The 27,212-nt window shown below is 44.4% G+C and overlaps 1 protein-coding gene across 7 annotated transcripts in view; it reads right to left on the bottom strand.

Annotated features, from left to right (window-relative positions):
• Positions 1–362: 362 nt before the first annotated feature.
• Positions 363–27,212, bottom strand: part of TSC2 (TSC complex subunit 2) — a 32,128-nt gene continuing 5,278 nt past the window's right edge. Inside the window, exons 10-42 of one of the 7 annotated variants that reach the window (XM_068423293.1) lie at positions 26,596–26,722; positions 25,805–25,948; positions 25,440–25,577; positions 25,132–25,235; positions 24,277–24,358; positions 23,249–23,404; positions 22,805–22,921; positions 22,136–22,258; positions 21,740–21,846; positions 20,969–21,122; positions 20,125–20,247; positions 19,700–19,834; positions 18,956–19,145; positions 18,438–18,531; positions 18,058–18,160; positions 17,848–17,942; positions 15,267–15,395; positions 13,370–13,534; positions 12,304–12,456; positions 12,018–12,130; positions 11,428–11,625; positions 10,402–10,617; positions 9,056–9,124; positions 6,714–6,874; positions 5,857–6,359; positions 5,037–5,112; positions 4,071–4,157; positions 3,674–3,860; positions 3,052–3,191; positions 2,761–2,839; positions 2,045–2,136; positions 1,671–1,769; positions 363–1,612 (exon numbers count right to left, since the gene is read on the bottom strand). In XM_068423293.1, the coding sequence (XP_068279394.1) occupies positions 1,430–1,612; positions 1,671–1,769; positions 2,045–2,136; positions 2,761–2,839; positions 3,052–3,191; positions 3,674–3,860; positions 4,071–4,157; positions 5,037–5,112; positions 5,857–6,359; positions 6,714–6,874; positions 9,056–9,124; positions 10,402–10,617; positions 11,428–11,625; positions 12,018–12,130; positions 12,304–12,456; positions 13,370–13,534; positions 15,267–15,395; positions 17,848–17,942; positions 18,058–18,160; positions 18,438–18,531; positions 18,956–19,145; positions 19,700–19,834; positions 20,125–20,247; positions 20,969–21,122; positions 21,740–21,846; positions 22,136–22,258; positions 22,805–22,921; positions 23,249–23,404; positions 24,277–24,358; positions 25,132–25,235; positions 25,440–25,577; positions 25,805–25,948; positions 26,596–26,722 (4,642 nt within the window). In that variant the 3' untranslated portion in view covers positions 363–1,429. The remainder of the gene's footprint in view (positions 1,613–1,670; positions 1,770–2,044; positions 2,137–2,760; positions 2,840–3,051; positions 3,192–3,673; positions 3,861–4,070; positions 4,158–5,036; positions 5,113–5,856; positions 6,360–6,713; positions 6,875–9,055; positions 9,125–10,401; positions 10,618–11,427; positions 11,626–12,017; positions 12,131–12,303; positions 12,457–13,369; positions 13,535–15,266; positions 15,396–17,847; positions 17,943–18,057; positions 18,161–18,437; positions 18,532–18,955; positions 19,146–19,699; positions 19,835–20,124; positions 20,248–20,968; positions 21,123–21,739; positions 21,847–22,135; positions 22,259–22,804; positions 22,922–23,248; positions 23,405–24,276; positions 24,359–25,131; positions 25,236–25,439; positions 25,578–25,804; positions 25,949–26,595; positions 26,723–27,212) is intronic. The other 6 variants (XM_068423294.1, XM_068423295.1, XM_068423298.1 and 3 more) reach the window with 6 other exon arrangements.

The following is a 27,212-nucleotide window of genomic DNA, read 5'->3' as shown; positions in this document are numbered from 1 at the left end:
TCAGGGCTGTAATTAATGACATCAGCTCATCAGCGAAGACTCTGTGGGCAAGGTAAAGGAGACTCAGCCAAGGCAGAGCGTGGCACGAGGGGGCCCTCGGCCCCAGGCTGCCGCTGCCCAAACCCCCCGAGGGCCAGCAAGCTGCTCTGGCTGCCCTGCGGTGGGAAAGGCCACCAGGAAAGGCCCCTCCACAGAGGTTACCTGAAGCTGAACGGAGGGAGTATCCCAGAACAGGAACATGGCCAGGTACCACTCCATGGCCAGCACCTGGAGGAGGGGCCAGTGGTTAATGAAATATGAGCGATACTGATCAGAAAACAAAGGGGAAAGGAGGAAGGAATGGAGATTATTATGAAACACAGTTTGAGTCTTCCCAGGCCAGCAAGAACCCACTGACCACACGAATACTTTATTTCCTTTACGACTTATAAACACTCAAAACACACCGTACACTTAGAGTTCCCAACGAGCCCTAACGAGTTAGTAGCATCACCTTTGTCCCCTCCCCTGTCACTGCACAGTTCTGGGCACACATTGCACTTGCCTTCATCTCCAGTTGCCCATCACCAACCAGCCACGCTTCCATTATGTACAAAGCAGTTGATAAAGTACTCACAGTACAGCCCAGCTTACGTGGTTTCTCCCAGTTTGTAGTGTAGTGTCTGATGACCATCTGGCCCCAAGATGGGCTCCGTAATCCCACTCCACCTGTACACACGTGCACTGAAAGGGCCCCTTGTTACCTGCTCCAACAGCCGAGGACCCTGGAGGAGAGACTGGCACTAGGCATTAGTGCCACAGGCAGAGCTCAGTCGGAGATGGTGCCCCAGACACACTTTCAAGCAGCGTGTTTGACAGGTCACTTGAGAACCCAAACTGATTCCTACCAGAGCTGGCAGCAGACCAAGTCTGAGAGTCTGAAGAGTTCAAGTGCCGAGAGGCACCGAGGCCTGGGGAGGAGCTGGGATTCCAGGGTGCTTAGAAACAGTGACTGGATTTTCCATACTTTGTATTTCATTCCCAATAAAGGCCTCTGAATTCCCACTATTCCTTGATGAAGTGCAGAGTATCACATCTCGTCTGCTCTCACCAGACACTGCTGCCGAAGGAGTCTAGAGAAAGGCTCTGCAAGAACGTTCCCATCAGAGGTGGAAGCCTTGAAATAGCTCAAACCAAATAAAAACAAAACATGTAGAGTTGGTCCTCTCTGCTGGGGATAGTGTCCTCGTCAGACAACAGTGGCAGGCTGAGACAGAGAAACATTCAAGCCTCCCAGTGTGGTTCAATGCCAAGTCCACATGCAAGCAGCACAGCCCCACTGCACCTGCCAAACCCTCCTCCTCCATGTCCATGGTCTGCACGGAGTCAGCACGCAGGGAAAACGCTTTCACTGCCTCGTCCGGCCCAGGACACACCGACCCCCTGGGCTCTACACGAACTCTGTGAAATCATCCACCGAGGAGATCAGCCGCTTCCTCTGCCCGGTCTCGTAGGTGGGTGGAGGGTCCTGAGGGATCTGGGGTGGGGGCTTTGTCGGAGCAGATGGATGCATCTGCAGGGGAAGGCCAGGAGTCTGGTACTGGGTTTCTTCACGTAGCTGAAAGGCAAACAACTACAATAAGACTCTAAGCTCGAGCCCAGCTGTAAGCACCAAGAACAGCTTCACTCACCCGGTGCCTCAGTCTCTTGATGTGACGCAGCCTTGCGATCCATTTGGAGGGATAGGTGTCAGTAGGGTTTGATCGGCTGTGATGAACCTGGGAAGCCATCTAATTTGGGAAGGGTGGGGAGAAGCAGGGAAAGAGAGGAGGCACATTAACATAACCACGACAATAAAATTGATAGAACATTTGAGTACAGTTTGACATCGACTGAAATACAGCTCTAAGGTGTAACTGTTCACATGCTAATTCTGACTTAAAGGTTGACTTAAAGCAGAAAGCTTATTTATTTGCTGTACCAAGCCCTACTCAATTCCTTGGAAGCTGGTGATGGACCAAGACACCAGCTGAAAGAAGGTCTGAGGGAGCTCAGAGGTACTCACGTTGGCGTGCAGGGCCATCTGACGGGCTACAAACGGCAGGTTCTTATCGGAGATGATCTTAGCAACACTCGTGTCCACGAGACCCTCCATGTCTTCATTTTAAAGGAAGAAAAAAAATCTTGTAAGACAGTTAGGAACAAGCCACAAGTTCCCAGTAACTAAGTGGACAAGTAGTATAAACCTGAGGAATTGCACCACAGAATTCCCACCGAGCTCTACAGCTCCCACTGCAACTTAACACAACTGGCTCTCAAATCCTGGCTGCTCCACGAAGGTTTGAGGTGAGCCTTCGTTATCACCTGACGCAAAGTGTGAGCAAAAACCACCCCAAAGTGCCCCTTTGGTAAGGGGAAAGCAAACACTGCAGGACACTGCCCCAGCACTGCTGGGAAGGACAGCAGAGGCCAAAGCCACACGTCCCTCCAGCACGTATCTCCTCCTGTACTCCCAAGCAATCGTGGGAGGGACCTGCTCTACGTTGCTGCACTTTGTCTTAAGCCTGAAGATTGTATGAGTGGCACAATGGAAAGATACCTCTTATCTTGGGGAAGATACATGAACAGGACATATCCAGACACAACTGAGCAGCAAACTGGTTTCAGAGAGTTTCTCCTGGAAGTTTTCACTTTTGAAACACAAAAACTCTGCAAAGTGAAGGCAGTTGCTGCACCACCAACACAGGAAAGACTGAGAACACAGGCTGGAGGGGTGCCTACCTTTCCGACACTGCAGCGTCACCAGGTTGCAGTCATAGTCAAGGGGTGTGATGATGACGTGCACAAAATTGAACTGACCCTAATGAGAAAACAATAAAATAGTAGTTTACATTTTAGTGGCAGCCATCGTGATTCTTGTGAGTGCCATAAACTAAGACGTGTGAATCCACCAAGGCAAAGAACCTCCATTCCTGATCTCACCCCTGTTTGCTGAGATAACACACATCAGATGACGGGTTTACAAACAGCCATGTGCCTTTTTATAACACACCCCTGAGTAAAATCTTGTACCTTTATTGTTCCCAGTTTAAAGTCTTCTCCAGAATCATTGTAAACAATAGAAACAAAATCATTCCCGAGGTGCCTTTTCTTGTCGCAGCGATATTTATCCAGATCCTTTGTGGGCATCAGAGTAGCAATGTGGAAGATGGCTGAAGAGGAAAGAGAAGAACCCTTAGGCTGGGTAACCAGTGCAGGCAGCAATGGGCGACATGCAGCACTGGTCTGGAAGACAAAGCAGTACCAGCACCACAATAATAAAAAAATAAGTTGTGCTCCCTAGAAAGGTGATTAGTACAGTTTTGACACGCACACCCTCCCCTCAATTAACAGCCTTCGTAGCAGCTCAAGAACAAACAGCTTATTCTACAAACCTCGACACAAAACCGTATCAATCTTTAATAGTACAGGCTATTTTAAAAGCAAGTGATGTAATGTGTTTTTTTCTCAAATAAAGCAGTTATGCACTTCTCCCAAACTTTAACACATGGCTTGCAAAGACACCAGAGAGAGAATGGGAGGAGAACAGAGCCCCAGGTCATCTTTACTACATCCCTGGAATCAGTTTGTAGAAGGCAGGTCAGTCTGAAGATGAGAGGTGACCATCAATTTCCAGCTTCTGGAGCCACCTTACCTTGCATGATGTCATCGTGCCAACAGTAGGTGAACTGTCCGTCCTCCCCACACACGTCCAGGCCACCAAGGTAAATTTTATCTGGCTGACAGTCTTTGAGCTCAATGAGCTTCCCCAAGCCGGTCAGGAACTCCGTGTAGCGATAGGATCCGTGTTCGTTGGACAGAATCGCGATCTCGTTGTTGCTCTAGGAAATAAGAACATGGGAGCCCCACACTGGATGCTAAGAGCACTCAACCAGCACGAGTCATGGTTATTACCTTCCTAGAAAGGCTTTTTAGTGCAAGAAGCTAAGGAAAAGCAAGGCTACTGCAGGAGTAGGATAAATCCAACAGCTGGAGTAGTGCTGCCAGGAGATGGAACCACCAAAGCATTAACACACCTGCACACAACTCACCTGGCCTTCTCCAACGTAGAGCACCGCAATCTTGTGCGTGTCGTAGGAAGGGATCTGATCCAGGAGCTGCACTGATCTTTCAAATGTCTACAATCAAAACATGGGTCACATCTTTAAAAACTTCTCCCCACACACCCACTGCCTTCCCTAAAACCCCTCCAGGACAATGACAGCACAGCCTAAGCACACATTACACCTAGTGCCTTCCCTGATGAATGCTGCCCTACTCTGTTGTGCAAGGGCGCAGTGCATCGTCAGCCCAAGGCACAGAGCAGCACTGGATGGCATCCATCACCACGCTTGGTTGGTTTTATACTTCAGATGAGATTAATCTGGCAAACTGCATGGGTTAGATGCACTTGCCATGACAAATCACGTCATATCTTCATTTAAGCTCCAGGCATGAAAAATTATGTTCCTTGCTCCGAAGAACATACTTAGCATAAGGCATCACCTCGTCTCACCTAGGCTCCCTACTGCCTGACCACCTGAACCCAAGGTAAGGGGGAACTATCAGCAGGTCGTCCGTGGTGCTCAGCTCACAAGAGCTTCCAGCAATCAGGAAGTTTACGACTAATTTCCCAAATGACCCCAGAAAGCTTCTTGGCCATTCCCAACACGGAGGGCCAGCAGGTTTGTCTCATGATGTTCTACCAGTATGTTCAGATTTCATCCTGCACTCCTCCCACCAGCAAAACCCAAAACTCCACAGATCATCCTGCCTTCTGGCTGGGATTCTGAAACAGCACCAGTAAAACCTCCCAAGATCTCAAATTCAATCCAGAGCCATAAAGCAGGAGCCACCAGGACTGGGGAACAGAAGATCTCCCGTCTGTAGCACTGTTGGTAGGAAAGACCTTTAAATTGCACCCTCTGAGCTGGACATTCATTACTATCACTTATGTTCAAAAAAAGTAATGAGGTTAGAAAAATTAAGTACAATTTAAAAAAAAAATCCTTGCCTACCTCATTTGGCAACAAAAGGGGCTTGTTGTTTTCATCGCCGAAGAATGGGGAGTGGTACAACTGTAAAAACACAAAGCTAAGGAAGAGAAGGGGGAAAAAAAGTCCTGTTACCATAAAAATTAAGTCAATTTTGATCTGTTGTATGTAAGAATGTTATGTACAGAAGAAAAAGAGAAGCAATTAAAACGCTAACAGAGTATTAATCATCTTCTAGAGAGGCTTTAGGTGCCTGGACTACCTGCAGTTCGTAATAGATGCCTGTCAAAAAACAATGGTCATGTCAAACAGTGGCAGCTGCACAGATTATGATAAATGATTTTACAGACATTTGCATTTTACCTGCCCTCCATTAGATGAAGATTATCTCATAATGCAATTCTGGGCACCTACCAATATCTAAAGTTCAAAAAGCAACTATTATAACCCCTTCTTTTCTTTTCCTCCTTAGTATTTTGCACATTATATTTCTTGAACTGCAAGACTAGTAATTCATCCTGTTCACAGCAAAATTAACTCTAGGTGACCTGCAATCAAGCCACACGTGCATTTGGACCCTAAACTGGGACAGATTAACAACAGGAGGAAACTATTTATTTATTCCACCATTTAAGAGACCTGTTTCTTAAATCACAAAGTTAACTCGGTGGTAGTGGGTTCAACACATCCCTATTAGCTCCTGAAAAACAGGTAATTAATCTTTCTTTTTAATCAGATACTGCTTTGTAGGTCCCACAAAACCAGCAGACGACTTCGAACGAATCCAGCCATGGCTGAATTCTGAGCTCACCACTTGTAGCTTCAGATCAGCCCCTCCACCCACCTTGGGTTTATTCCGGGTACTTTCTCAGCATTGGAGGCTGCTGTTCTGCCCTTGAAGGCATCTCTCTCGATCCTTTTTCCCCTCCTCGATGGGGCTGAGTCAGAGATGGTGTATCCTCGGGGCCGGTGCCCAGAGGGGGAGCGAGGCGAGGTGACAGGACTGGTGCCATCCAACCCGCCCGACCCAGTCACTCTGGCATCCTCCGCCTTGCCCAGCCAACTGCCCAGCCCGTCCCCTTCCAGGTTCCCAGACTGCGACTTTGATTTCACTTCTGTGCTCAGTCTCCTCGTTATTTCTCTGCCATTCGCATCTTTGAGGACCTCCTGCAGTGTCTGTAGCTCGGGGGAAGAACTCGACTTGCTGAGCGGTTGGGATGGCTGGAAGGAAAGCTCCTCCAGTGTCCGGCCGTCCTCTGAGGGCAGGACTCTCCCGATGGGAATTCCACCCTCCACCAGGTCTTCTGACTTCAGAGATTTGTCTTCTTGGCTGGAGGTCGAGGAGGACTTAAAGAGGAAAAAAACAAAAAGATGAACAGTTTTCCTGATATGCAAAAGAAAAGCTGACAACAGCAAAGCTCAAGGCACCACCTGACACCTCCAGTGAAAGACAAGCAGAAAGGTGCCAAGCACAAAGCAAGGCAGATCGAGGACCCAGCTTAAACCAGGGGTTTATGCTCCTGCTCTGCACGCACTCCCTCACACGCCATCCAAGCTCTCAATCATGACTGCACGTGCATTTTGGTATCAGTTCTTTCAGAGGGTGCCAAGGGGGACTCAGCTGAGCACAGACAATTCCCCCACGTGTCTAAACACGGGGCTGTAATACAGGACAGGACTCGTTACTCTGTTCCCTCTTACCCTGCTGTAGGACTCCTGGCGTCTACCAAACCTTTCCTCGCTCAGGACTGGTTCAGAACATGAAGTGTCAATATCCTCACTCTCTGGAGACTCAGCTGGCGACTCGGTTTCCTTCAGCTCCATCTCCGACGGGCTCCCTTCCTCCAGCACCACCGCTGACTCTACCGAGACAGGAGGCAGAAGAACTGAAGCCTGTGGAGAGGCACGGACTGGCAGGCCCCCATCCTCTCCTCTGAAGTACCAGCCTTTTCCCTACGGGATTTCAATGGAAGGCCACATTGAATGAGTGCTCGGGTTCTTTGATTTCTCATCATGTCAGACTTGCTCCTGGTTCCCCTTTTGTACAGAATAACGGATCACCTTATCCTCCCAGCAAAGGGCTGTGCCTGCTTTGGTTAAAATAAGTGCACTTGTTTCCAGTCGTTACTGATGAACAAGCAGGGGACAGAATGAGGAAATGGGACCTTGGACATCAATGCTCGGTTATCAGGACAGACAGGAACTAGAGAGATGTAAGGAAGTACAAGACTTAGCATTAAAAGTTCGTAATTATCCAGGCAATGAAGACATCAGTTCTATGCAAGTATGCAAAAAAATAAGTTTTTCTTGTACTGAAATGCAGCGCTCCTGTGCCTTGGGGTGGCCTAGAAGGAGATAAGGGATTTTTATCTTATTTTCCTAGGAGCCATTTACTTGCAGTTGGGCAGTTTTCCTAGTACGTCTCAGTAGAAGCGAAACAATTCATCCCTAGACATGTGAAAGGACAAGAGAGCAAGAGTAACACAGCACTGCAGCAATACTGGGAAACCTGCGTGTGGCATCCCATCAGACAAGTGGTTAATGAAACCACGCTGACAAGAAAGCTCCTCCTGCCTACAGTGGGGGAGGTTATCGCAGCGTTTAACCTCGTCTCTGCTCCAGGCAGTGACCCTGCCCACAGGGATGAGTCTGACCACAGGCTCCTCTTGGCCTTGCTTTTGTGTCCTGAGGAAAAGGCTGGAGAACAGGAGGCTTCCCATTATGCACACAAGGGACTGGAAGACCAATCTGAAAGGCCAAGATTTGTTTTCCAAAGTAAAATTAAAAAAAAAAAAATTAGCACACACACAAAAAGAAAGAAAATCAGCAAAATTAAAAATAAAATAAAATTTAAAAAAAAAAATCACTAAAGCAGCTTTTCCTGGATTGATTTCAGCTCGCAGGATCAAAGTTATTTCAAAGAAGCAATTAAGAGTTAGCATTGCACACACATACCTTCTAAAAAAACACAAAAATAAAACAAAAAGAACCCAAAACAACGTGCTGATCTGGTTAGCTGTCCAAGCCAGAACACACCTGCATATATCCAGAGTTTCCAAGGCTCCCTAGCCCTTACACTACTGCCAAGATTGCTGGTGGTTTTAAATAATGTGAGAACTCGCTAATTATGCTTTAGGTGGGAACAGAATAATATAAGCAGAGAGGAGAAGTACAGAAAAATGTTGTACTGCAGCATCTTTGTGTTGCTGCACGAGGCCTATGTCAACAACAACCAGCAGTTAAGAACACCCCGCTGCTCTACAGAGAATTTTCCAGTGAAGGAAAGAAGGCAGAAAGACATTTCAACCCTCTCATTAAGATCACAAAGCACTGCAGATTATCAAAGCAGTGCAGGTGGTGTGCTCATAAGGCACGCAGTTTGATCACCACTTCGTTTAATTATCAACTTTACTGAAGTGGAGAAAGATTTTATACTACTACAGAGCCTCCAAACTGCTGGAATTTAGCAGGTTTTCCCCTGAAATACATTTCTTTTTTTAATTTAAAAAGCTTTTAACCAGCATCCATTGTAACATCAAACTCTGTATATGTATCATATATACATATCAGCTCCTTTTATCTTTTCTGTGTCCAATTCAGGTTCCTGGGGGCTGAGCAGCACAGGACTTCATTTCAGGGTAGTTGTCCTGCGGCACTATGTTATTCTCAGAAGTGGGAGCTTTTACATTCAGCAGAACACAAAGCCAATTGTAAAATGAAGCTGAAAATCAAGAATTCAATTAATCAAGGCACTCAGACGTTTGGACAGGTCATTTAACACCGTGCCTCACGACTCACAGTCCACCCCAGCTAAACCAAAAGTTGCTTTAAGAAATTGTCTGCATGTGCAAATGTTGGATCTGGCTTGGACTTCTTCATGCTAGTCAAGATCCCATTTGTTGAGAGTAATGAGACTGGGTACAGACAGGAGACATGGAAGGGGTAAATGAAGTATGAGGGATACATTTTCTATGAATCAGAGGTGTTCTTCTATGGCAATACTGTTTTTGTTTTTTTTTTTCCTTAAAGATATATAAATATACCTGCCCAGGATATGCTCCTGTGCAACTTCCCTTGACAACTGGACTGGTACATGGAAGAGAAAGAGGCCACTGCAAAGGGAAATCAAGTGAGCAGCTACATCAAAAGGAAGGAGAGACTATATGAAAAAAAAAAAAATTAAAAAGCACAGAGTTTAAAATGTAACCAAGAGCCTAGTTGAAAATAAATAAATAAATAAACAAACAAACCAAAGGAAAGAACAAGCTGGGATAAGCTCACTAGAAGCCAAAGGGATACTTTAAGGGTACAAGGTCTCAACATGGATCAGGAGGCATAAACACATCCAAACAACGCAGACTCGAAGTGCTCTCTCTGAAGGATGCATCTTTGTGAGTTTTAGAAAGAGAATTCCTGAGTGGTATCTTAGCACACGCAGGAAACCAGCCTGAGCTCGTCCTCAGCTACACACTTTTTTTTTTTTACCAGATTTCCAAACAATCCATCCCATTGATGCCACCTCCCCAGAAAAGCCTCGTCTGCTGTTGCCACTGCTCAGTTTTGATAGCGCCAGCAGTGCCGAGAGCCCCGGTGTTAGACGTTGTTGTTAAGATCACTGAGCTTAAAATTATATAAATTTTAATTTAATTTAATTTAATTTAAATTATATAAATTTTATAAATTATATAAAGCTTTAAAAATTTCTGCTATTGGTCAACACTAACCTCCCAACGTTAACAGCTCTCTTGGAAGTGAACTAGCACCAAAGTAAAGAGGGAAAAGCCCTGGCCACTAGGTTAAAATACAGCCATCAGAAGAAACTCAAGTGATTCAACCACACCAGTCTGAAGACTAAAGAGTCTTTTTAAGAGGTGAATAAATCCACACCCAATAGGATTTGCATTCTGCTGTCTCATGCTGTAAAAGACTAACTGATCTGGCTGGCAGGGTTCACAACAGGCCACTCTCCCAGGAACCTGGCGCTCTTAGTGCCCAACACAAACTCCCACACTGAGGACAAATGGAAATGGAAACGCTGCATGGGAAGATCCATCCCCATGCGGGATGCCCAGATCAGCCCCAAACAAGTGGAAGAGCGAAAAGATCCACGACTTTGTTCATTTTCATTTGGGAAACAGCATGAAACACGTTACTCCTCTCTTTCTTCTTTTTAAGAAAGAGAAGTACTTTCCTTATGGAACATTAGAAGCAAAGAGGAAGGGAATTTTTCACTGAATTTCTCTGACAAGCACCGATTCCCCTTCTCATTGCTATGTTATTCCTCATGCTACTGACTTTACTGTTCTAGAAGACCTGCAGTAACTTCAACAGACTTCAAACAGGCTGGTGACAGCTCTTTGGGACACAGTGCTGGCTCGACATCTCTCACCTGTGTTGGAACGCTGGAGAAGCGATGGTTTGGCTGTCCCAGTGGCCAGGCTGGAGGAGGGGACAGAGAGGGATTTATACAGAGCCGTTTCTCGGTGTTCTTTAAAACGCTCTGCAGCCATGAGTGCGTTAGAGAGCTCCTGCAGGGGCATATTGTTAATATCTGAAGAAAAGGGACTGAGCGGGTTCTCCAGACTCATTAGCCAGCTTGTGTTACCTGGTAAGAGAAAATTAGGGAAGAGTATTAAGTACACCCAACTCCAGAAAGTTTACAGCTCACATCAAAAAAAGCACAAATTGTTTTGGATTTTGCAAGTAAAAATCAAACCAGACCAAGTGCTCAGTTCTCCTGACATCTGGCAGAATCATTTGATTAATTTCCTGTTTTCAATAAGTAGCTCCCAGTCCTCTGTACTTCACCCCAAGCTCTTCAAAAACCATCCCTGGTAACTCATCACTACAGCAGATTCCCAAAGGGCATCCAAAACACTCGGGTGCTTTAATTAATGATACCAGGTCAGTTAGTTTCTCATGAAGCAACTTTCAGCTGAAATAGACAATTCCCTGTCAATGCTGTGTAACGTACCAGCATTCAAGAGTTTTGACCTTGAACGTGTCACTACTCCTTCCCTAACAGCAGACACAACTATGGAGCTGCTCTAGCCATGAGCCTCATTCATCTCAAATCTATCACGGGAAGCTAAAACACAGCACAGATGTTCAAGAACTACCACAGAGCAGTGTAAAAATGGGAAATGCAAAGCAGGGTTGATATTGTCTGGCTTTTTTTCTGTAACAGAACTTAATATACAAATTTAAATCCTTGCTTCAACCTTTTCACAGGTCTTTTGTAGATTTATAACACTAAAGAGTGATTTCAAAGAATCAAATATCAGATGTATTAGTTTCAGGAGGCAGCAAGCAATAAAGAGATCCATTTGCAACTAAATATGGATTTTTCTTCTTCATCGAGGCTCTGGTTTCTCAGCAAGTCAAAAGAGCTCCCTCCACCCTCGGGTAAAGATACCTGTGGGTCTGCGCACTAGGATTTCTGCCCATCCCTGCGTCAGCAGCGGGACGTAGGCAGCTAAGTTTGCTTTTTCTTTCTGCAGAGGTGTCTGTGGAGCAGGATTAGTCTTCTCTGATCGAGACGCAGGAGCAGGAGGACTCTGTGTCCCTTGGGAAGCCGAGCTGTCTAAGGCACCAACACGTAAGGCGTGACCACCTAGCACCACAGACACAAAACAAGGGAGAGCCATGCTTAGTTAGCACTAAAAATATCTCAGAAGTAATAAGTCTTTTAAGCTCCTCTAGCAGCTGGGCTCACAATATTGGGAACCTGAGAGAACTTTACCTTGAGTGTGTTTCTTATAAACAGTGAAGTTAGAGAAACATGGGTGATTCTCACCGCAAGTGCTCACCACTTCACCCATCACCAAAGCTTTCCTGCAAGGAGAGGCACCACCACTCCTGAGGCCAACAGCTGCTGTCACCTGCTCGCTATTGAATACCAGACAGCTCCAGATTCTCAAATTAGTTTAGACACAGGTCACTTGGACACTTAAGCCTGTGACACGGACCCAGAAAGGGCAGTAAGACTCCAGAACAGGAATTTACCAGACATGGATCGGACTCTGTTGCGAGAGCTTCTGCAAACCTGCTGCCCAGCTTGAGATTCCAGTTTTGCTGGAGCTTCTTTAGTTTGTCTCACTTGCAAAATAGGGTCTGAGCTGTGGAGGAAAAAAAAAAAAAGATATTGATGACATTGAGAGAGGAAATCAGTCACGCTGGACAAATAAGACATTCCTCTTCTGGTAAGTGGAAAACCTAAAAAGATCCACTGTAACAGTGGTTTGAGTGACTTTGTTAGGTGGAAATTCCTAGAAATGAGAGCAAAATTTACCTTGATTCTGTGCTGCTTTGGAGCTCTCCAAAGTCTAGGCCAAGCAGGGACCTTGTCCCTGTTCCAACGCTTGTAGTGATGGTCACCAGCTTGTTACCAACCAGCCACGTCTTTGTCCTTCCTCCAGCCAACAGAAACTCACCCACAGGAGACCTAGAAACACATCTGTGATAAAGGCAGCTCTCGGGCCTACACACGTGGTTTATTTCATGCAACTACACAGGAGCTACTGTCTGCGTTCCTTCTTTATACAGCATTTCTAACGTACCCCCTGCTCATCAACATACACATTACCCGTCAGGATAAGGGATGAGCTGAATTTATTATCAACTGACAGCAGTACTACTGGACACATATCACAGAGCAGAAGGAAACGAGCTTTATCCAAGCTATGTGTCTCCTCCTGGGGAGGGCTACAAGAAAAGTAAATGCCCTCCCTGTGAAGCCAGCTGGCATGCCACTCGGTTCTGCAGTCTACAGTGGGAGTCGGCCTCTTCTCCCAGGCAACTAGCAATAGGACAAGAGGACACAGCCTCCTCAAGCATCGCCAGGGGAGGGTCAGGTTGGACATTAGGAAGCATTTCTCCTCAGCAAGGGTCATTAGCCATTGGAAGGGGCTGCCCAGGGAGGTGGTGGAGTCACCATCTCTGGAGGGGTTTAAGAAAAGACTGGACATGGCACTTAGTGCCATGGTCTAGTTGCCACGGTGGTGTCAGGGCAATGGTTGGACTCGATGATCCCAGAGGGCTCTTCCAACCTGATTGATTCTGTGATTCTGTGAAGACTGTGACTATCCAGCAAGGACACGGAGCAAAGTGCTGCTCACAGAGAGCATGCCTTCAAGACATCTCCTGGACAGCTCAAGGCTGAGGCAAAGGCTGGTTGGCTCCAATGGATTTCTCTCATCTAACTTCATATTTAGCCAAGCCAGATTTTATCTGTGAGGAATGGCTTCGGAGTCTGGGCCTGCCAGAATCTCAAATTGTCATGGTAATTTTCCACTAATAAAGTGAAAGATGAACCTCAAACAAAAACATCTCTCCCACGGTCACCGACTGACCCCTACCTCTTCGGCACCGCAGTGAAGTTCGAAAAGACGTATCGAGCCATCATATCCAGACAGGTCTCAGTGAGCTCCAGGTGGAGATTTTTTAAGTTGTCATCAGCCTGAGCCATTGAATTTTCATCTGCAGAGCCCAGGCTGGAACTAGTGATGGATGTTTGTATCCGACTAGAAGAGAACGTTTCCAACTGACAGATCACATTGCAAAATGCTTGTCCCTGACACCCAAAAGACGGCGTGATGCAGAACCAGCGATACATGCACGTGCCAGATCAGAGAGGTGGCCACACATTAAACCCAGGACATAATCAACGTAGTTTTGGATCAGCCTCATGTTGTGCTTTGTAGAGTGTGATTGCAGAAAGTGTATTTCATCTTGAGAGACTGAGAAACATTTAAATATCTGTCAGCTGACTAGGCCAGGCTAGTGCTCTCTGATGTTGGTGGCCCACGGGCAAGTGCACCAAGCAAATCCTGAGTGGCAGCACCATGCTTTGAGTTCGCTTATCTATAGTGAGGGCAAGCGTCCCGTGACCCACACAGCTTCCCAGGCAACATGTTGCCCATGAGCCATAAATCAGGGCACTCTAGACTGAGCTTTATAATCCTGTGGTTTGCTTTCTTCTCTGTTGCATCCCTTTCATACATTAATTTTTTTCCTCCAAATTCAATAGCTACATAAAACTTAATTTAACTCGAAATAGAAAAAAATTGCACTCTGAACAGGAACTGGCACAAGAATAGAGAGCAACTCTGCCTTCAAATCACCCAAGTTAGCAATGCAATTTAAAACAATTGCAGTAACAGGCAAGACAACAATATTTTATAAAGACGACTCCTTATGCCATCGTAATACAAACTAAGCTGAGGTACAGCCAAATTTTCTATCACGTGGCAACTTCTTTGGCATCATTAAGGGTCATGATCTGAACTTTTATTTGCTATTATATATATAAATACAAGAGAAGAAAATCACCTGAAAGATTAATGGGGATATCAGAGAATGAAGTGCCAGAATTGCATTCACAATTCAGTCACTTCAGTGTCTTTCCCCCAAATACCACATAGTTACAGTCAAAAATAAAACCACAGAAAATAAAGTTCCACTGACAGCAACCCTTACAGATTAAGGAACAAATCTTCAGGTTCAGATTTTAAACCAGCACGTTACAGACATCAGTTTAACACTCGAGGGAAGTGATCCAGAAAAACTAGCATAAATTGTTTCATCTTTCATGGGAGCAAATCAATGTCTGTGATCAAAGCTTGTTTTCTTTCGTCATGAAAGCAATAGTTTCACATGGGCTGAGCGTACATTTCACTGCTCTACGGAAAGACCAATTCAGGTTTTCATGGCATCCTACTTTAGCCCAGAATACTTCCATCAGCTCCCTCTACCTCAAAGAACAAACCCCAAACTGAGGCCAGAACTATTTGGGAGGAGGGCCTGGACATAAGTTTGCAGAGCATCAAAAGCCTCTCCTGGGGCAAGTCCCTGCTTCAAGGCTGAAGTCAGTAAGCTTTAACCAGGACTCACTCGCACAGAATGCAACCTTTTTCCTTTTTTTTATTTGTTGGGTGTGTTTTGGTTGGTTTTTTCGCCCCTTAACCATCTTTTCTTTGAGAACAGAAATTTTTTGTTGCTAAAGCATCAGAGAATAGGGCAAAGTAACCACACACAAGACAGGGTGTGATGTGACAACCCAACAACGTTGGGAAGCCATGGGACATCCTGATACCTTCCCCAAACCTGTGACTGTGGCGAAGGCTGGTTTTTCATTGCGTAAGAAAGGCATGCAAGCATCCCACATGCAAATCCACCCTGCTTCCACCCACCCGTGCAGTAAAATTCCCAAGTGCTGAGTCGCTCTTGGATTCTCCCCATTTAAAGTGCCTCTACCTGCGGACCACATGTTCAGACACACTGATGCTGCGGGATCGGAAGGCATCAACTGCAGAGGATTCTTTCAGCTCTTTCACTGGAGGAGAGTTATTCAAGCCTTGCTTTGCATTTTTGGCTAGTCTTAAACTATTAGGTGGAGAAGCACCAAGCCCCAAAAGAGGTCACAGGAGGGGAGGAAATCATTGTAGGGATGTAGGTTGAAAGATCACAGGTCACAGGGTCAATATTGGGGGATCCCGGAGGGTGATGTAAAATAAAACAAATGCCAAAAAAGGAAAACAAAAATTAAAACGTACAACACAAGCAGAGCTGAAAGCATTAAAAAGACAAACCACATTTTGAAAACAAGATTTTAAACGTGCTACAAAACAAATGAAATTAGTACAAGTTAAAACAAAAAACTGATTGAGATGACAGTTGGAATACTGCGCTGTTAAACAAAGGCGAGAGCTCCTGAATGCTGATTTGGCACAAACTGCTCACGGCTGAGAAGTTTTGTGCAGTTCAACCACCTCCTGTGTCATCCCAACTCACCACTTCAGCACAGCTAAAGACCTGACTCCTTCCACAGAGACCAGATCCTCAAATGCTTTACCAATACCAGGTAGCAGCACATTTTTCTAGGAGCCACAGGAACATCTCGGCCATCTCTACCTCTGTTAGGCCTGGCCCAAGTCGGAGCTTCACCCTGAATCACAAACACACCCAGGGCCAGGCACAGGGGCCCCTTAGCTCAGCTCTTGGGACACGGGGGGACACTCAGCCCATCTGTACCAGACTGATCCTTCTCACACTGTATGGACAGAAGGGCAAGAAGACAAACATCCTCTTGGCTGTTGCTGACTGCGTGATGCTTGTCTGTCAAACAAGCCATCTTATTTCAGGTGGCACAAGGTAACCTTGACTTTCAACTGGAGCAGAAAGGAAGATAAGCCTTTACACTGTCAGGTGCCAACCACATGTGGGAGATGACAGCAATTAACATCTAAGAGGCACTTCAATTAGTCACAGCTGAGATGCATGCCTGGCTCAGTACTAATTTGGACATAACAGTTAGTCCAGCAGTTCACATCCCCATATATAAAATGCAGATACTAATTTAACCCTTCTGGCTCTTTCTAAACATGATTTATTTGCTCTCCTCCTTTCAGAGAATTATTACATTTCAGCCAGCCACCTGGAGGGATTGGAATTTATTTGTCCTCCTTCTCCCAACAACCTCTGACAGATCACTTTTGGCCACAACTAGAGATGTGACTGCAGAGAGCAGAGAGATAATCACCTACACCAACATCATCCATCCAGCAACCTTGGGAATCGTTGGGATCGTGATCTCTTGGAACACCCAGCACCTCACCTAGGGCACAGAAATGCTTATTCTTTGGGCTTAAGGAGTGAAAACCAAGCACACGAGCTTCTCAAGCGAGGAAACAGATATCTGCTCGAAGCTATTGCCTCTCTCACTTGGTCAGAATCCAAGCTCAGACTAAGTGGCATCCTGCCCTTCTGGTGTTTCAGGTTGCTGCCCACACTCCTTAGCAGAGATTTCTGTGGAAAGTGATCCATCAGTGTTAGCAAAAGCCTTTAGATACAGTAGTATTCCAACCTGGTAGAATTTAACAGGTTTTTTGGAAAAAAAGATTAGTTGAAATTCTAATTTGAGAGACGAGTGTCAAAAGGCTTCTCTTCCAAGTTTCTGAATGAAAGAGGAGGAGATGGGAGAGATGAAACACAAAACAGGGTTTACAGCTGTAGCATTAGGGCAGGGATGGTGTTTCTTCATTGCAAGATACTCACTGAGCCTTGCAGTTAAAGTAGAGGCACTTTCCCCAGGGTTCAAATGCCACTGTATGCTTACTGCACGTTAACACTGAAGCAAGTGAAGTGAACCAATTTAGGTAAAAGGACGTTAGAGAAACCCTGAATGCCTTCCAAGGAATATTTTCCTATCCTTGAAAGACAGCTGGCAAGATACATTCTGTCTTCTAAAGACATTAGGCTTTGCTTAAAACTGACATAATGGCTTCAGGATTCAAAAAAAAGCATCAGGACATGCAGATAGACAGAAGGCAGCTGTCTGCCACCCAGCACACTGACTTGACAGATAACACTATGCTAAAACACAGCATTGGCTCTCTCAATTTATACAGGCTGCTAATGAGAACAATTCCTCTAGCAATCATTTAAATAGTCATTACAGATCAATCATCAAAAGGAGTTAACACTATTAATATGAACATGGCATTCTATCACTTCTGGTATTACCCTTTTACTTCTGGTAGCACTGTACTGACACACATCAACCTGAAAGAACTGTTGGTTTTCAAAAACTAACAACAAAAAGCCCGGTGATGCCCTTATATCCACTATCAGACTGTCAGTTTGGTTTGATTCCAGCTTCTCACCAACCTAAGTTTGTCTTTTACCAGTCCCCTGACCTAAAGAGGTTTACTTTGCTTGCTTAAATGCACTGTCAGATTTGGGATAACCAGACCCAGCCTCCTTCAGAAAAACACAGGGAAGGGTGTGAGCACTAGGACAGGGAACACAAGCCCTGCTGGAGTCAAATATAATTTACCTTTTTGGCCTCTCATTCAGGCTTGTACTGCGAGCCCTGAAACTGTCCTTCTCTGGCGTGTCATCGAAGGAAAGGAGGACATTGGAGCGCAAACCCTGCCGATTGAGACAAGCAGAGAGCAGTTTGAGTGGCCAGGACGTGCAGCTTCTCAAACCAGCTTTTAAGTCATCACTTTTATTCCGTACTGTTTGATTCAGTAGTGTCCATTACCTTTGTGATAAAGGGGACAAAGTCCTTTCGGAAGGGAAGGCGACACCGAATGAACCACATAGCTATCACGTGATGGGCCAGGCAAACGATGTACTGGTTAAACCTAAAACAGCAGAAAGATCTCCATGGGCTTTAACGTTGCATTACGATGCTAATCCAGAACTGAAGAGGACTTTTCAATCTGAGAAACAGAACTGTTGCTTTACCTACTCTAAGTATAAAGAAAAATACCTCAAAACATGGTCCCTCCTTCAGAAAAAGCCTGGAGATACCAGAATGAGCAATATCCTATGAATAACCTTGACCCAAGTACTACAAAAAAAGCACCTCATTCTCTTAATTTTACAGATGAGGGAGAAGCACGTTTGCTATGAACTTACTTGGAAGGGTTTGTGTACGGTAGGGAGATGGCGAACACACTGGCGTACTGCTCTGCTGCGAAGTTCCTGTAGAGGTGAGGCAGCCTTGCTAGAGCTAGAACAGTTCAAGAAAACCAGCACAGGTGAGGTCTGAACACAAACTATTCAATATCACAATTCAGTTTAACTTGAATTCCTTTGTTTCTTCTAAGTCATCAGTTGACATGGAAGTTAACGTCGTGGTGTAATTTCACGCTATTTAATTCTAAGCAGCAAGGTGGGGAACGCAGCCTCCTGTTTCCCATCACTGTGTGGCTGCACTACACAAAGCATGTCTCTTTCTTCAGTGTGTGTGAGTGGTTTAAATAGAAAACCAGCAACAAACAAGGGATGATCAAACATTTATAGCTTGAGGATGGTTCAAGGGCATCACCAAAACCCAAGAAACCCTTCGAACGCATTCCATGTGACTAACACAACCCAAACACCCATATGCACTGACAACTATGGAAGATCAGAAGTAGAACATTACAACTTACTTGAAAGAAATTCTAAGAGAGGGATTGCCATGTTGGCCGTAGCAGAAATGTGGGTTAATTTGACTATTAAGACAGGAAGAGCCTTTATGATGATGTCGGGCATCTCGACGCTACAGACAGAGAGTGCCACCACGCACTGGTTTGCACAGCGATAGATGAGACCATGTTCCAGGCAATACACTATCTCACGCTGGAAGAGTAAAAAAGGAAAAAAAGTCATAACACAGGGAAAAGAAAAGCTCTGAGGTACCATCTCCTGCCTTCAGCTAGCATTTCAGAACAGCTTGCAAGGTACCACTAGTACAATGCCTGTATGATGCAATGAATTCTTATCCAAAATGCACTAACACAAAACTCTAATTAGTATTGCGTGTATTCTAGGCCAAAATCTTAAGATGGGACTTTAATCAAGTAGACATTTTAGAAATTAATATTGAAGTTTCCAATTAAACAGAATTGTTATGCTTATCAGGGTCTTCCAGCAGAGGGTAAAGTCACTGAGCGACCCTCAAGGGGGGAAAGGTATGGATGGAGAACAGTGAATGCAGCTGACTGGACAGTTACTGCTGCACAAAGTGAGAAAAGTATTTTTTCACCCCTGACCCCACCCCAAATACAGCTTTTTGTAACAGAAAAGGGCAGTGTTACCTTGCACTAAAGTCTCCTCATCAGCTAGTATGAGAAAATGCTCTACTCTCCAGGCTCAGGCCCCATCCCCCCTGCACTCTCGTACTCCCCCCATACCTGTTTAGCTTTGTCCAGATAATTATGATAAGATATTAACGCCGTCAGTACTGGGACCACAGCCAGATGCAGGTCAGTGCGAGAAAAGCCTTCTGGGGTACCATGGAGCCTGTCGGTAGTCTTTTTGTCTGTGAGCTGATACATCACACAGTAAGTTAGAACACCTTTGCACTATGGACACACACTGCCCATAGCTCCCTTCTCACATGTACACACACATAAAGACCACTCATTATTACCTACTTCTGTACCTAAAACAACCCTCACAAAAAGGGAAGGTGAGTGAGGCTTGACAAGCAGCACGCTAATGTTCAAAATATTAGACTGAATAAAAAGAAAAACTCAAAAAAAACCCAAAACCCCAACCAACTCTCAAGCAAATTAAGGATCTGGTGACTACACATCAGTAGGGTGCGTGGCATTACCATGTAGCTCAGTGCAGAGGCCAGGAGGTCTATGTTACAAGGAGAGGTTAAAAACAGCACTTTATAGCGGAGGGATTCAGGTAATTTGTTGAGGACCAACTTCAACACCTTCCAGTCTGTCTCCTGCAAAGAAAGAAAAAGGTGGAAAATTTTTGTACTATTTCAGTTCAGTTCAAAAGTAAGACCACTCGAGTTTCAGACAACATGCCACTTCCTAGGCAGATGTATGGCTTGCCATGGTAGCTACATAAAAAGAAGTGGCATTTAGCTGTCACAAGTTACTTCCTGCCTGTCGTTCAGCTCTAGGTGCATTACTGGCACCACAAACTGGAAGACAACTTGTATCCAGATCCACCTGAGCTCAAAAAGACAGAGCCAGAATTCACTTCTCCTAACCACTAGCACAAATTAACTTCCAGAGCAAGACAACCCCTCAGCACATAACTATGTCCAATATAACACTAATTTATATTTATTAGCAACTGAAACATTTATCAATTCTCCAAATCCTTCAAAATCTTGCAGTAGGAGGGTTTCTTTTAGCTTCAAATGCCCTTTCAGAAACAGGATGACTTATCTGATCTTCACAAATGTATTTTTTACCCTTGTCTGCTCTGAGGCAGAGTGAAATTAAAGCCCTGCTTCGTTTCTCAAGAGCTGAACTGGTGCTCCCACTGGTGGTTGTAAAGCTGCCCAATTACACACAGATTCTGCTCAAGAAGGAGGATTTACGTATTGCTTTCCAGAAGTTATTTAGATGATCAGGGATAGAATTCCCCAGTCAGCTGGTTTAAGTTGCCATATTTCACATGAAGATGACACCTCTCATTAAGAGTGGACGTACTTGCTTCAAGCACTGCAGAAGGACGTTGAAGACCATCGAGTATGGCAGATGCCCTACACGAATGGTGGCGTTCTGGGAGGGCACGCTGGGGCTTCCTGAAGGTGGAGAGAGCGTACCAGTAGGCTTTTTCTCAGAAGCCCTCTTCTCTGCTTCTCTACAACATGGAAAGGCAAAATAACACATGTAAAATCAAGATCAGAACAGCCTATTCCCGTGACCTACAGTGCTACCCTATTTGGTAGCCAGTTTAATGACCAAACAATAATATAAATTGCATTTACAATTAAAAAACACAGGACTGCCCAGTAGACAGACAGTAACGAGTCAGTTTGGTCAGGTTAAGGATTTTTCTATCCAGGCCACTAGCAAATTTAGAAAGATATCTTTTGGGGCGTGTTACACACAGAACTTTAGATCAAGCTATAAAATTAAAAATAGTCTGATTTGTACAAAGCTTTGAATCAAGTCTCAATGTGAAAACTGGTTTCAGGCAGGAAATTTCAAATATTTTTGTGAAATTTTGTGAGCAGGAACAGAAGTTTCATGTCCAAGATTGAGCTCTGTAGGGAAGTGATCTGTAAGAACAATTCACCACTGAGTTACTAGTTGAGACAATCCTATGCTGTAACTGTAGACTCGTCTAGCAGCTGATTCATCAGGACTTGCAAGATTTAGAAAAACTGCAGATTGCTACTGATGGACCATTGAGCTCGTGCAAAAGTACCAAACAGTTTGGAAAACAGCTTTTGCTTAATGCAATGAGAAACCTACACAAAATCGCACAGACAGTAAGGGCTGAACCTCACTGCTCCATCCTTGTTGGAAAGGCCGAGACGGTGGAGGGAGTCAGCTCGAAGCATCAGCAGGAAATCAAATACCTGTAACAGAGAAGACACTGGAATCACTGAGAACCCAAGCCAGTGGGATACTCTCCCACCTCCCCATGTGATACTTCTGAAAGGACAAAGGGATTTTTAATAGATGCTGTGGCTAGTTCTGTGGGAGGCATCACTTCTGGTGTTACAGTACATATACATACTCCTGTTAGCCAAGAAACATTTAATTCTACTTCTGACAAGCTCTAGAGCACACATTCCCCACCTGCCACCAAGAATTCCACAGACAGCACGCAGTTCTCAACCTGAAAGCGGAGGTTACTGCTCACACCTGCAGTCTGATGCTGCTGGCAACAGCAAGGCTGTAGGCATAGATGTAATGGCGTTGGACGTGGTGAACCAGCATCTCGTACACCCGCGTGGCGTGGCTGGAGGGCAAGCTGTAGAGTTTTGTCTACAGAGGACAGAAACACAAATCAAAAGGCAGACTGACACTTGTTATTCAGAAATGTGTATCTGCACTGAGAATTCAAGAAAAACACAGCACAAACTTGCTCCTGAAAGCAAGATGAACAGACGGCTCTGGACAGAACCTCTGCAGAGACTCCACAGCAACTCTGCCCGACTCCAGAAGGGCACTGGCTGCAACAGCCAGCTCTTCACAACTGCTTAACCATATCTCAGGACACGCTACCCAAACATAATGGATCTATTCAAGGTTAGGAACCACTCCCTTTCCGCTAGGTTATGAACGCATCTGCCCTCCGCACATGAAAATGTGCTCGTACTCATCGTATAATGGAAATTAAGAAAATAAAACATTTAGCAAACAGTCATACAGTACCCAAAAGCAAAAGGAATTACCAAAACAAGAGCTAAAATATTAAGTGGGTAAAACAAAAGTCAGAATATTTAATAATGGGAGAACGGTTATCTAAAAAGCCAAGTCCAGCAGAAGACTATTCCGAAGAAGACGTGTTTAATGCTTTGCAGCATTCACCTGAAGAATTATCAGGAGTCCAAGAACTGCTGTCTTGACATCCTCCAAGGAAGCTGAATACGACAGCAAGTCCCTCTCTTCCAGGTCAGAAGGAGACGAGAGAGAATGTGCAGCCACCTTTTAAAAAGAAAAGCAATACATGGTTTAAATCTGCAACACACCTTTTCTTTATTTCCATCCTGGAAGGTCAGGAAAGGCTACAAGAAGTCATCCTTGCTGGAAATTCTGCAAGCCCTGTCAGGTAGCTGGGATGTGCATTGATAGGGTTTCTAAATTCCCTTCCACTCCACGCTTTGACTTGTATCCTCCAAAATCCAGCAGTTTTACAACATCCCCTGAGCCATGCAACTGGTTACAGCCCCAGGTTAGTCTCCTCAGACACAGTATGAGCATCTGGCAAGAGATGTGGTGATGCTACTGACAATTGACCAGGATCTGCCTCACCTTTTCTATAATATCAAGCAAGCTGTTGAAGTGATGTGTGTTGCAGCCTTCAGCCAGGTCTACGAGTAGCTGAGTGGCCAGTTTTCGGACTTGATGGTCTTTATCCTCTGGAATGTGAGCCAGCTGAGAGATCACAACCAAGTTTATCAGCTCTTCCTGCAAGAGGACAGACCTTACTAAGCCTTGACATTTTGCTGTCAGTTGTTCAATCAGCATGTTAAAGAGACAAATAATTACAAACAAAAGAACACTGATATTCTGGTATCAGGCTTGTTCCTCAACTAACTGCTTGGTTCCTCCATCTTTCTTCTTCCATCCAATTAAGTATTTCTGTATGCTATCTCTCTGCATATTTATGACTTTTGTTGAACTTGGATTCGGTGTTTTAGTTTTCATCTATGCTACAGACTTGATAGCCCAGGCTCAAACAGAGCCTGTTGACAAGGGATTTCTAGGGCTTGGTTTTTTGAGAGAGAGGAAACATGCAACACCAACATGCTTTCACAAATCTTGAAGGAATCCGAGAAGCACCTCTGGCCCTTCCTGTCCTCTGACACTCTGGGTACATTCTAAGGAGCTGAAGAAATCCCCAGAGCTCTTCCATAACTCCTCTCAGACAGCTCCCATCCTGGATTGCAATTAAACTGCAAGCGCCCGGACCCGTCAATCTGCCCACGTCAGATTATGTTCAGACCTCAACTTTCTACAAAGCTTTTAAATAAACTCTGCATCTCTCACATTGACTTTCCTTTCTTCCAAAAGAAAACGTATATGGAATTAATGACCTTAAAACTGGGAAGCAAACACACAACCAGGTATGTCCCCACAAGGCAGCAGCTCCCACTGCAAGCTGCACATACCTGTGTCCAACTAAGGACAATTAAAAGGCAAGTCCTCCTACAACCATCCTAAAGAAACACGTCTATTGTGTGCAACATTTAAAGCACACCATAAAACATGCCTCACCAAAGCCCTTCCCACCCCCTTAAGATCTCACATGTGATCATCAGAAGCAGATAAACACACACCTCATAGAACTGTCTGTTAATACTCAGGACAAAGGACAAGACATCCAGAACTTTAATACGAACAGCGCTACGGCTTTCGTTCCTAAAATGGGAAAAGCAAATTCAAGATGAATAAAGTTGCTGATATTTAGGAAAGTGGGTGAGAATAGGAAAGTAAAACTAAACTAGGAAACATCTTAAGAGTTAGAACAATAACTGTTATTGATCAGCTGAGCCTTCAGTTAATGTCTGCACATACAAAAACAGATTCAAGAACAACTGGAAACTGGAATCTCAGTTCAGCTTTTACTACTCTGGAGATCTGTAACTGCAGTTTTCCCATTTCCAATCCAAACTAGGAAGCACGTGTCAGAAGAACAAGTGCTCTGGTGAGCAAATTCAAAACCAAACATATGGCACCAAGGAAGAGTTGCTCTTTGGCAGCATTTCACAGATGAGACAGAAGTTTGTTATTGCCCTATGTTGGTAGTTCAGAGCACGAGAATACTTTTAGGAGTACCAATTCAAAACCAGATAACTTTAATACTGGATAACCATATGCAACCCTGATGCTTAACAGGAAAATCTCGTTTGGTGTCAGAACTACAAAGTGCTACGGAGTGGAACGCATAACTGCCTAAGCTAATTGGAATAGCACCATCCAACTGAAATATAGAGAAAAAAAAAGCAGTATAAATAACTCAGTGGAAAGATTTTCTTCTGTTAAACAAAATCCTTTCACAAACTGTGCCCTGGAACTACCATACTTCTTAGCAGTCATTAACTAACATTAGAACTTCACAAAACAAAATTATCCAACATGAAAAGGTGGCAAGAAACATTTGAAAGTGTATTCACAAAGTTAGGATTTCATACCTGAAGAATCTCTCCATCAACATCTGCAGGTTGTGAATCCAGCCATCTTTGGCAGGATGAATGGACTGAGCTCTGTACGTTATCAAGTTTAATACAGACGATTCCTTTCATGGAAAGATCAATAATTTCTTTTTTAGTGTATAAGCAAATACAGTATATCCATTCCCCCAACCCCCACCCTGAGAATACAGCTCATGTAAGTCCTTGCTGTGATTTTCTGACCACTTTAGGACTCCCAACTTCGAAGTGTACTGAGTAACAAAATAGATTCAACTGGCAACAAAGAAAAACAATAAGTAAAGTCTTACTGGTCTCTGATCAGCACATCTTTCCACCAGCTCAAAAAATCTCTCTTCAGAGCCATGGAATTCATTCTGGTCACAGAGTTCTTCTACTGTAGTCAAAAGATCATGTACAATGGACTTCAGTTCTTGGCTCTCCAGACTCTGAAACAAAGACAAAAACATTCCTAAGAGACTTCTACCTTACCAGAAACTCCTAACTTTTAAATGCAAACAGAAAACTTGGTTGAGAAGCACAGTATTGAGCATTGGGCTAAACCTTCATTCAGCTTCAAAGTTCACTAGAGTGTACAAATAGGAGATCCATTTGTGAAAATACTTATGGCAAGGACTTTTGATTGAAAGCACATCAAGACAGGCTCCACCCTTACCTGCAGCTGCTGCAGTAATCGCTCCATGATGTCCAAAAGGATATCCCAGGTCACAGCTTGCAGCTCCTTCCCATACTTCTTTATTAGACGTGTTATGGACAGAACTATCTCATAAGACACAACTGCATTGGGACATGTCATGGCCTGGAATACAAAGCATTTCAGTCAGTTAACAGTGATCAAAAACCCTCTTAAATGCAAATGAAACACGCCTTACTAATTAGGAATGTAGCCTGAAGGTCTGAGATAAATATATTCAAGTCTATACACACAAAGGGCAAAGCAAAGAACCATTTTCTGCAGTGCAGTTATGCACCCTTGCAAACAGCTGTAGATCAGATGTCAAATACAGTCCCATCTTACAGAACAGACACAGGAGGTTAAGCTAGTAATTCCTGCTTGATGCACTTGGATGAGCAAATTTTAAGAGAGCTCTGAGGCTATCCCTCAAGACACCATCCCTTGCTTTTTGTACCACACATGGGAAAGAATGCAAGTTTTTGCTTTGGTTTTATTTTTTAAGCTAAAATACCCACAACGTAGATATTTGATAAAAAGAATTCAGACTTTGCTTTATTGGCCAACAAAGATATTCCAGAAGGCCTCAGTTTCAAACATAAATCCTCTGTTGTTTTACAGTTTCCCCATGCTTCACCCCATACCCAATTGTTGTCTCTCGTCTTTTGGGCATACAAAGACCCCGTTGGTGTAGGGGAGCACATTTTTGTTCTAAATTTGTACAGGTCCAGATGTATACCTGATTAAAAAGCTCCTCCAGCATCCCATCCTACCTTGAGGAACGAAGGCAGCACTGAAGTTGGGGAATTCTTGAGTGAATTGAGGCGATGAGCACCCCACAGAGCCATCCCAACAAAGAACACAGCTCCTCTCAGCAGCGCTGCATCTGCCATGTAAGCTCTAAGAACAGATGGAAGGAAAGACTGAGACCATGCTACAGTTTAACATACACGAGACAATAGGAATACACACTGTCACAACAGGAATTCCCAGCTGTTACACATCAGAGCCTTGCACAGCAATTTACAACCATTAATAGCAGAAAATAATTTAGTACAACTTTAAACAAAGGAAAATTAAATTCAGAAAAGCCAAAAAAATGAGCACTTCAGCAGCATAACTAGGAAAGGAATTCATTTCTAAGCACCAGAACCTTCAGCTCGTTCTACTGAGGTCAGTGACTCCCTATCTATCTCAACGGGACCTCTACTGAATTCCTTGGGTTTTGTTAGTGTCTCCGTTTAGCCCGCACCCAGAGCTAAACAATAACCAGTTGTTCTATCACCCAAGCTGCGAAAGGGAACTGGGAAAAGGAGGGAGACTCGTGGGCTGAAATTTAAACAGATTTAATAAAATAAGAAAACCAATATCAACACTAATACAAAAGACA

The sequence above is a fragment of the Nyctibius grandis genome, chromosome Z (assembly GCF_013368605.1).
Source record: "Nyctibius grandis isolate bNycGra1 chromosome Z, bNycGra1.pri, whole genome shotgun sequence".
Classification (NCBI taxonomy): domain Eukaryota; kingdom Metazoa; phylum Chordata; class Aves; order Nyctibiiformes; family Nyctibiidae; genus Nyctibius; species Nyctibius grandis.
This window is presented reverse-complemented; position numbering and strand designations above follow the sequence as displayed.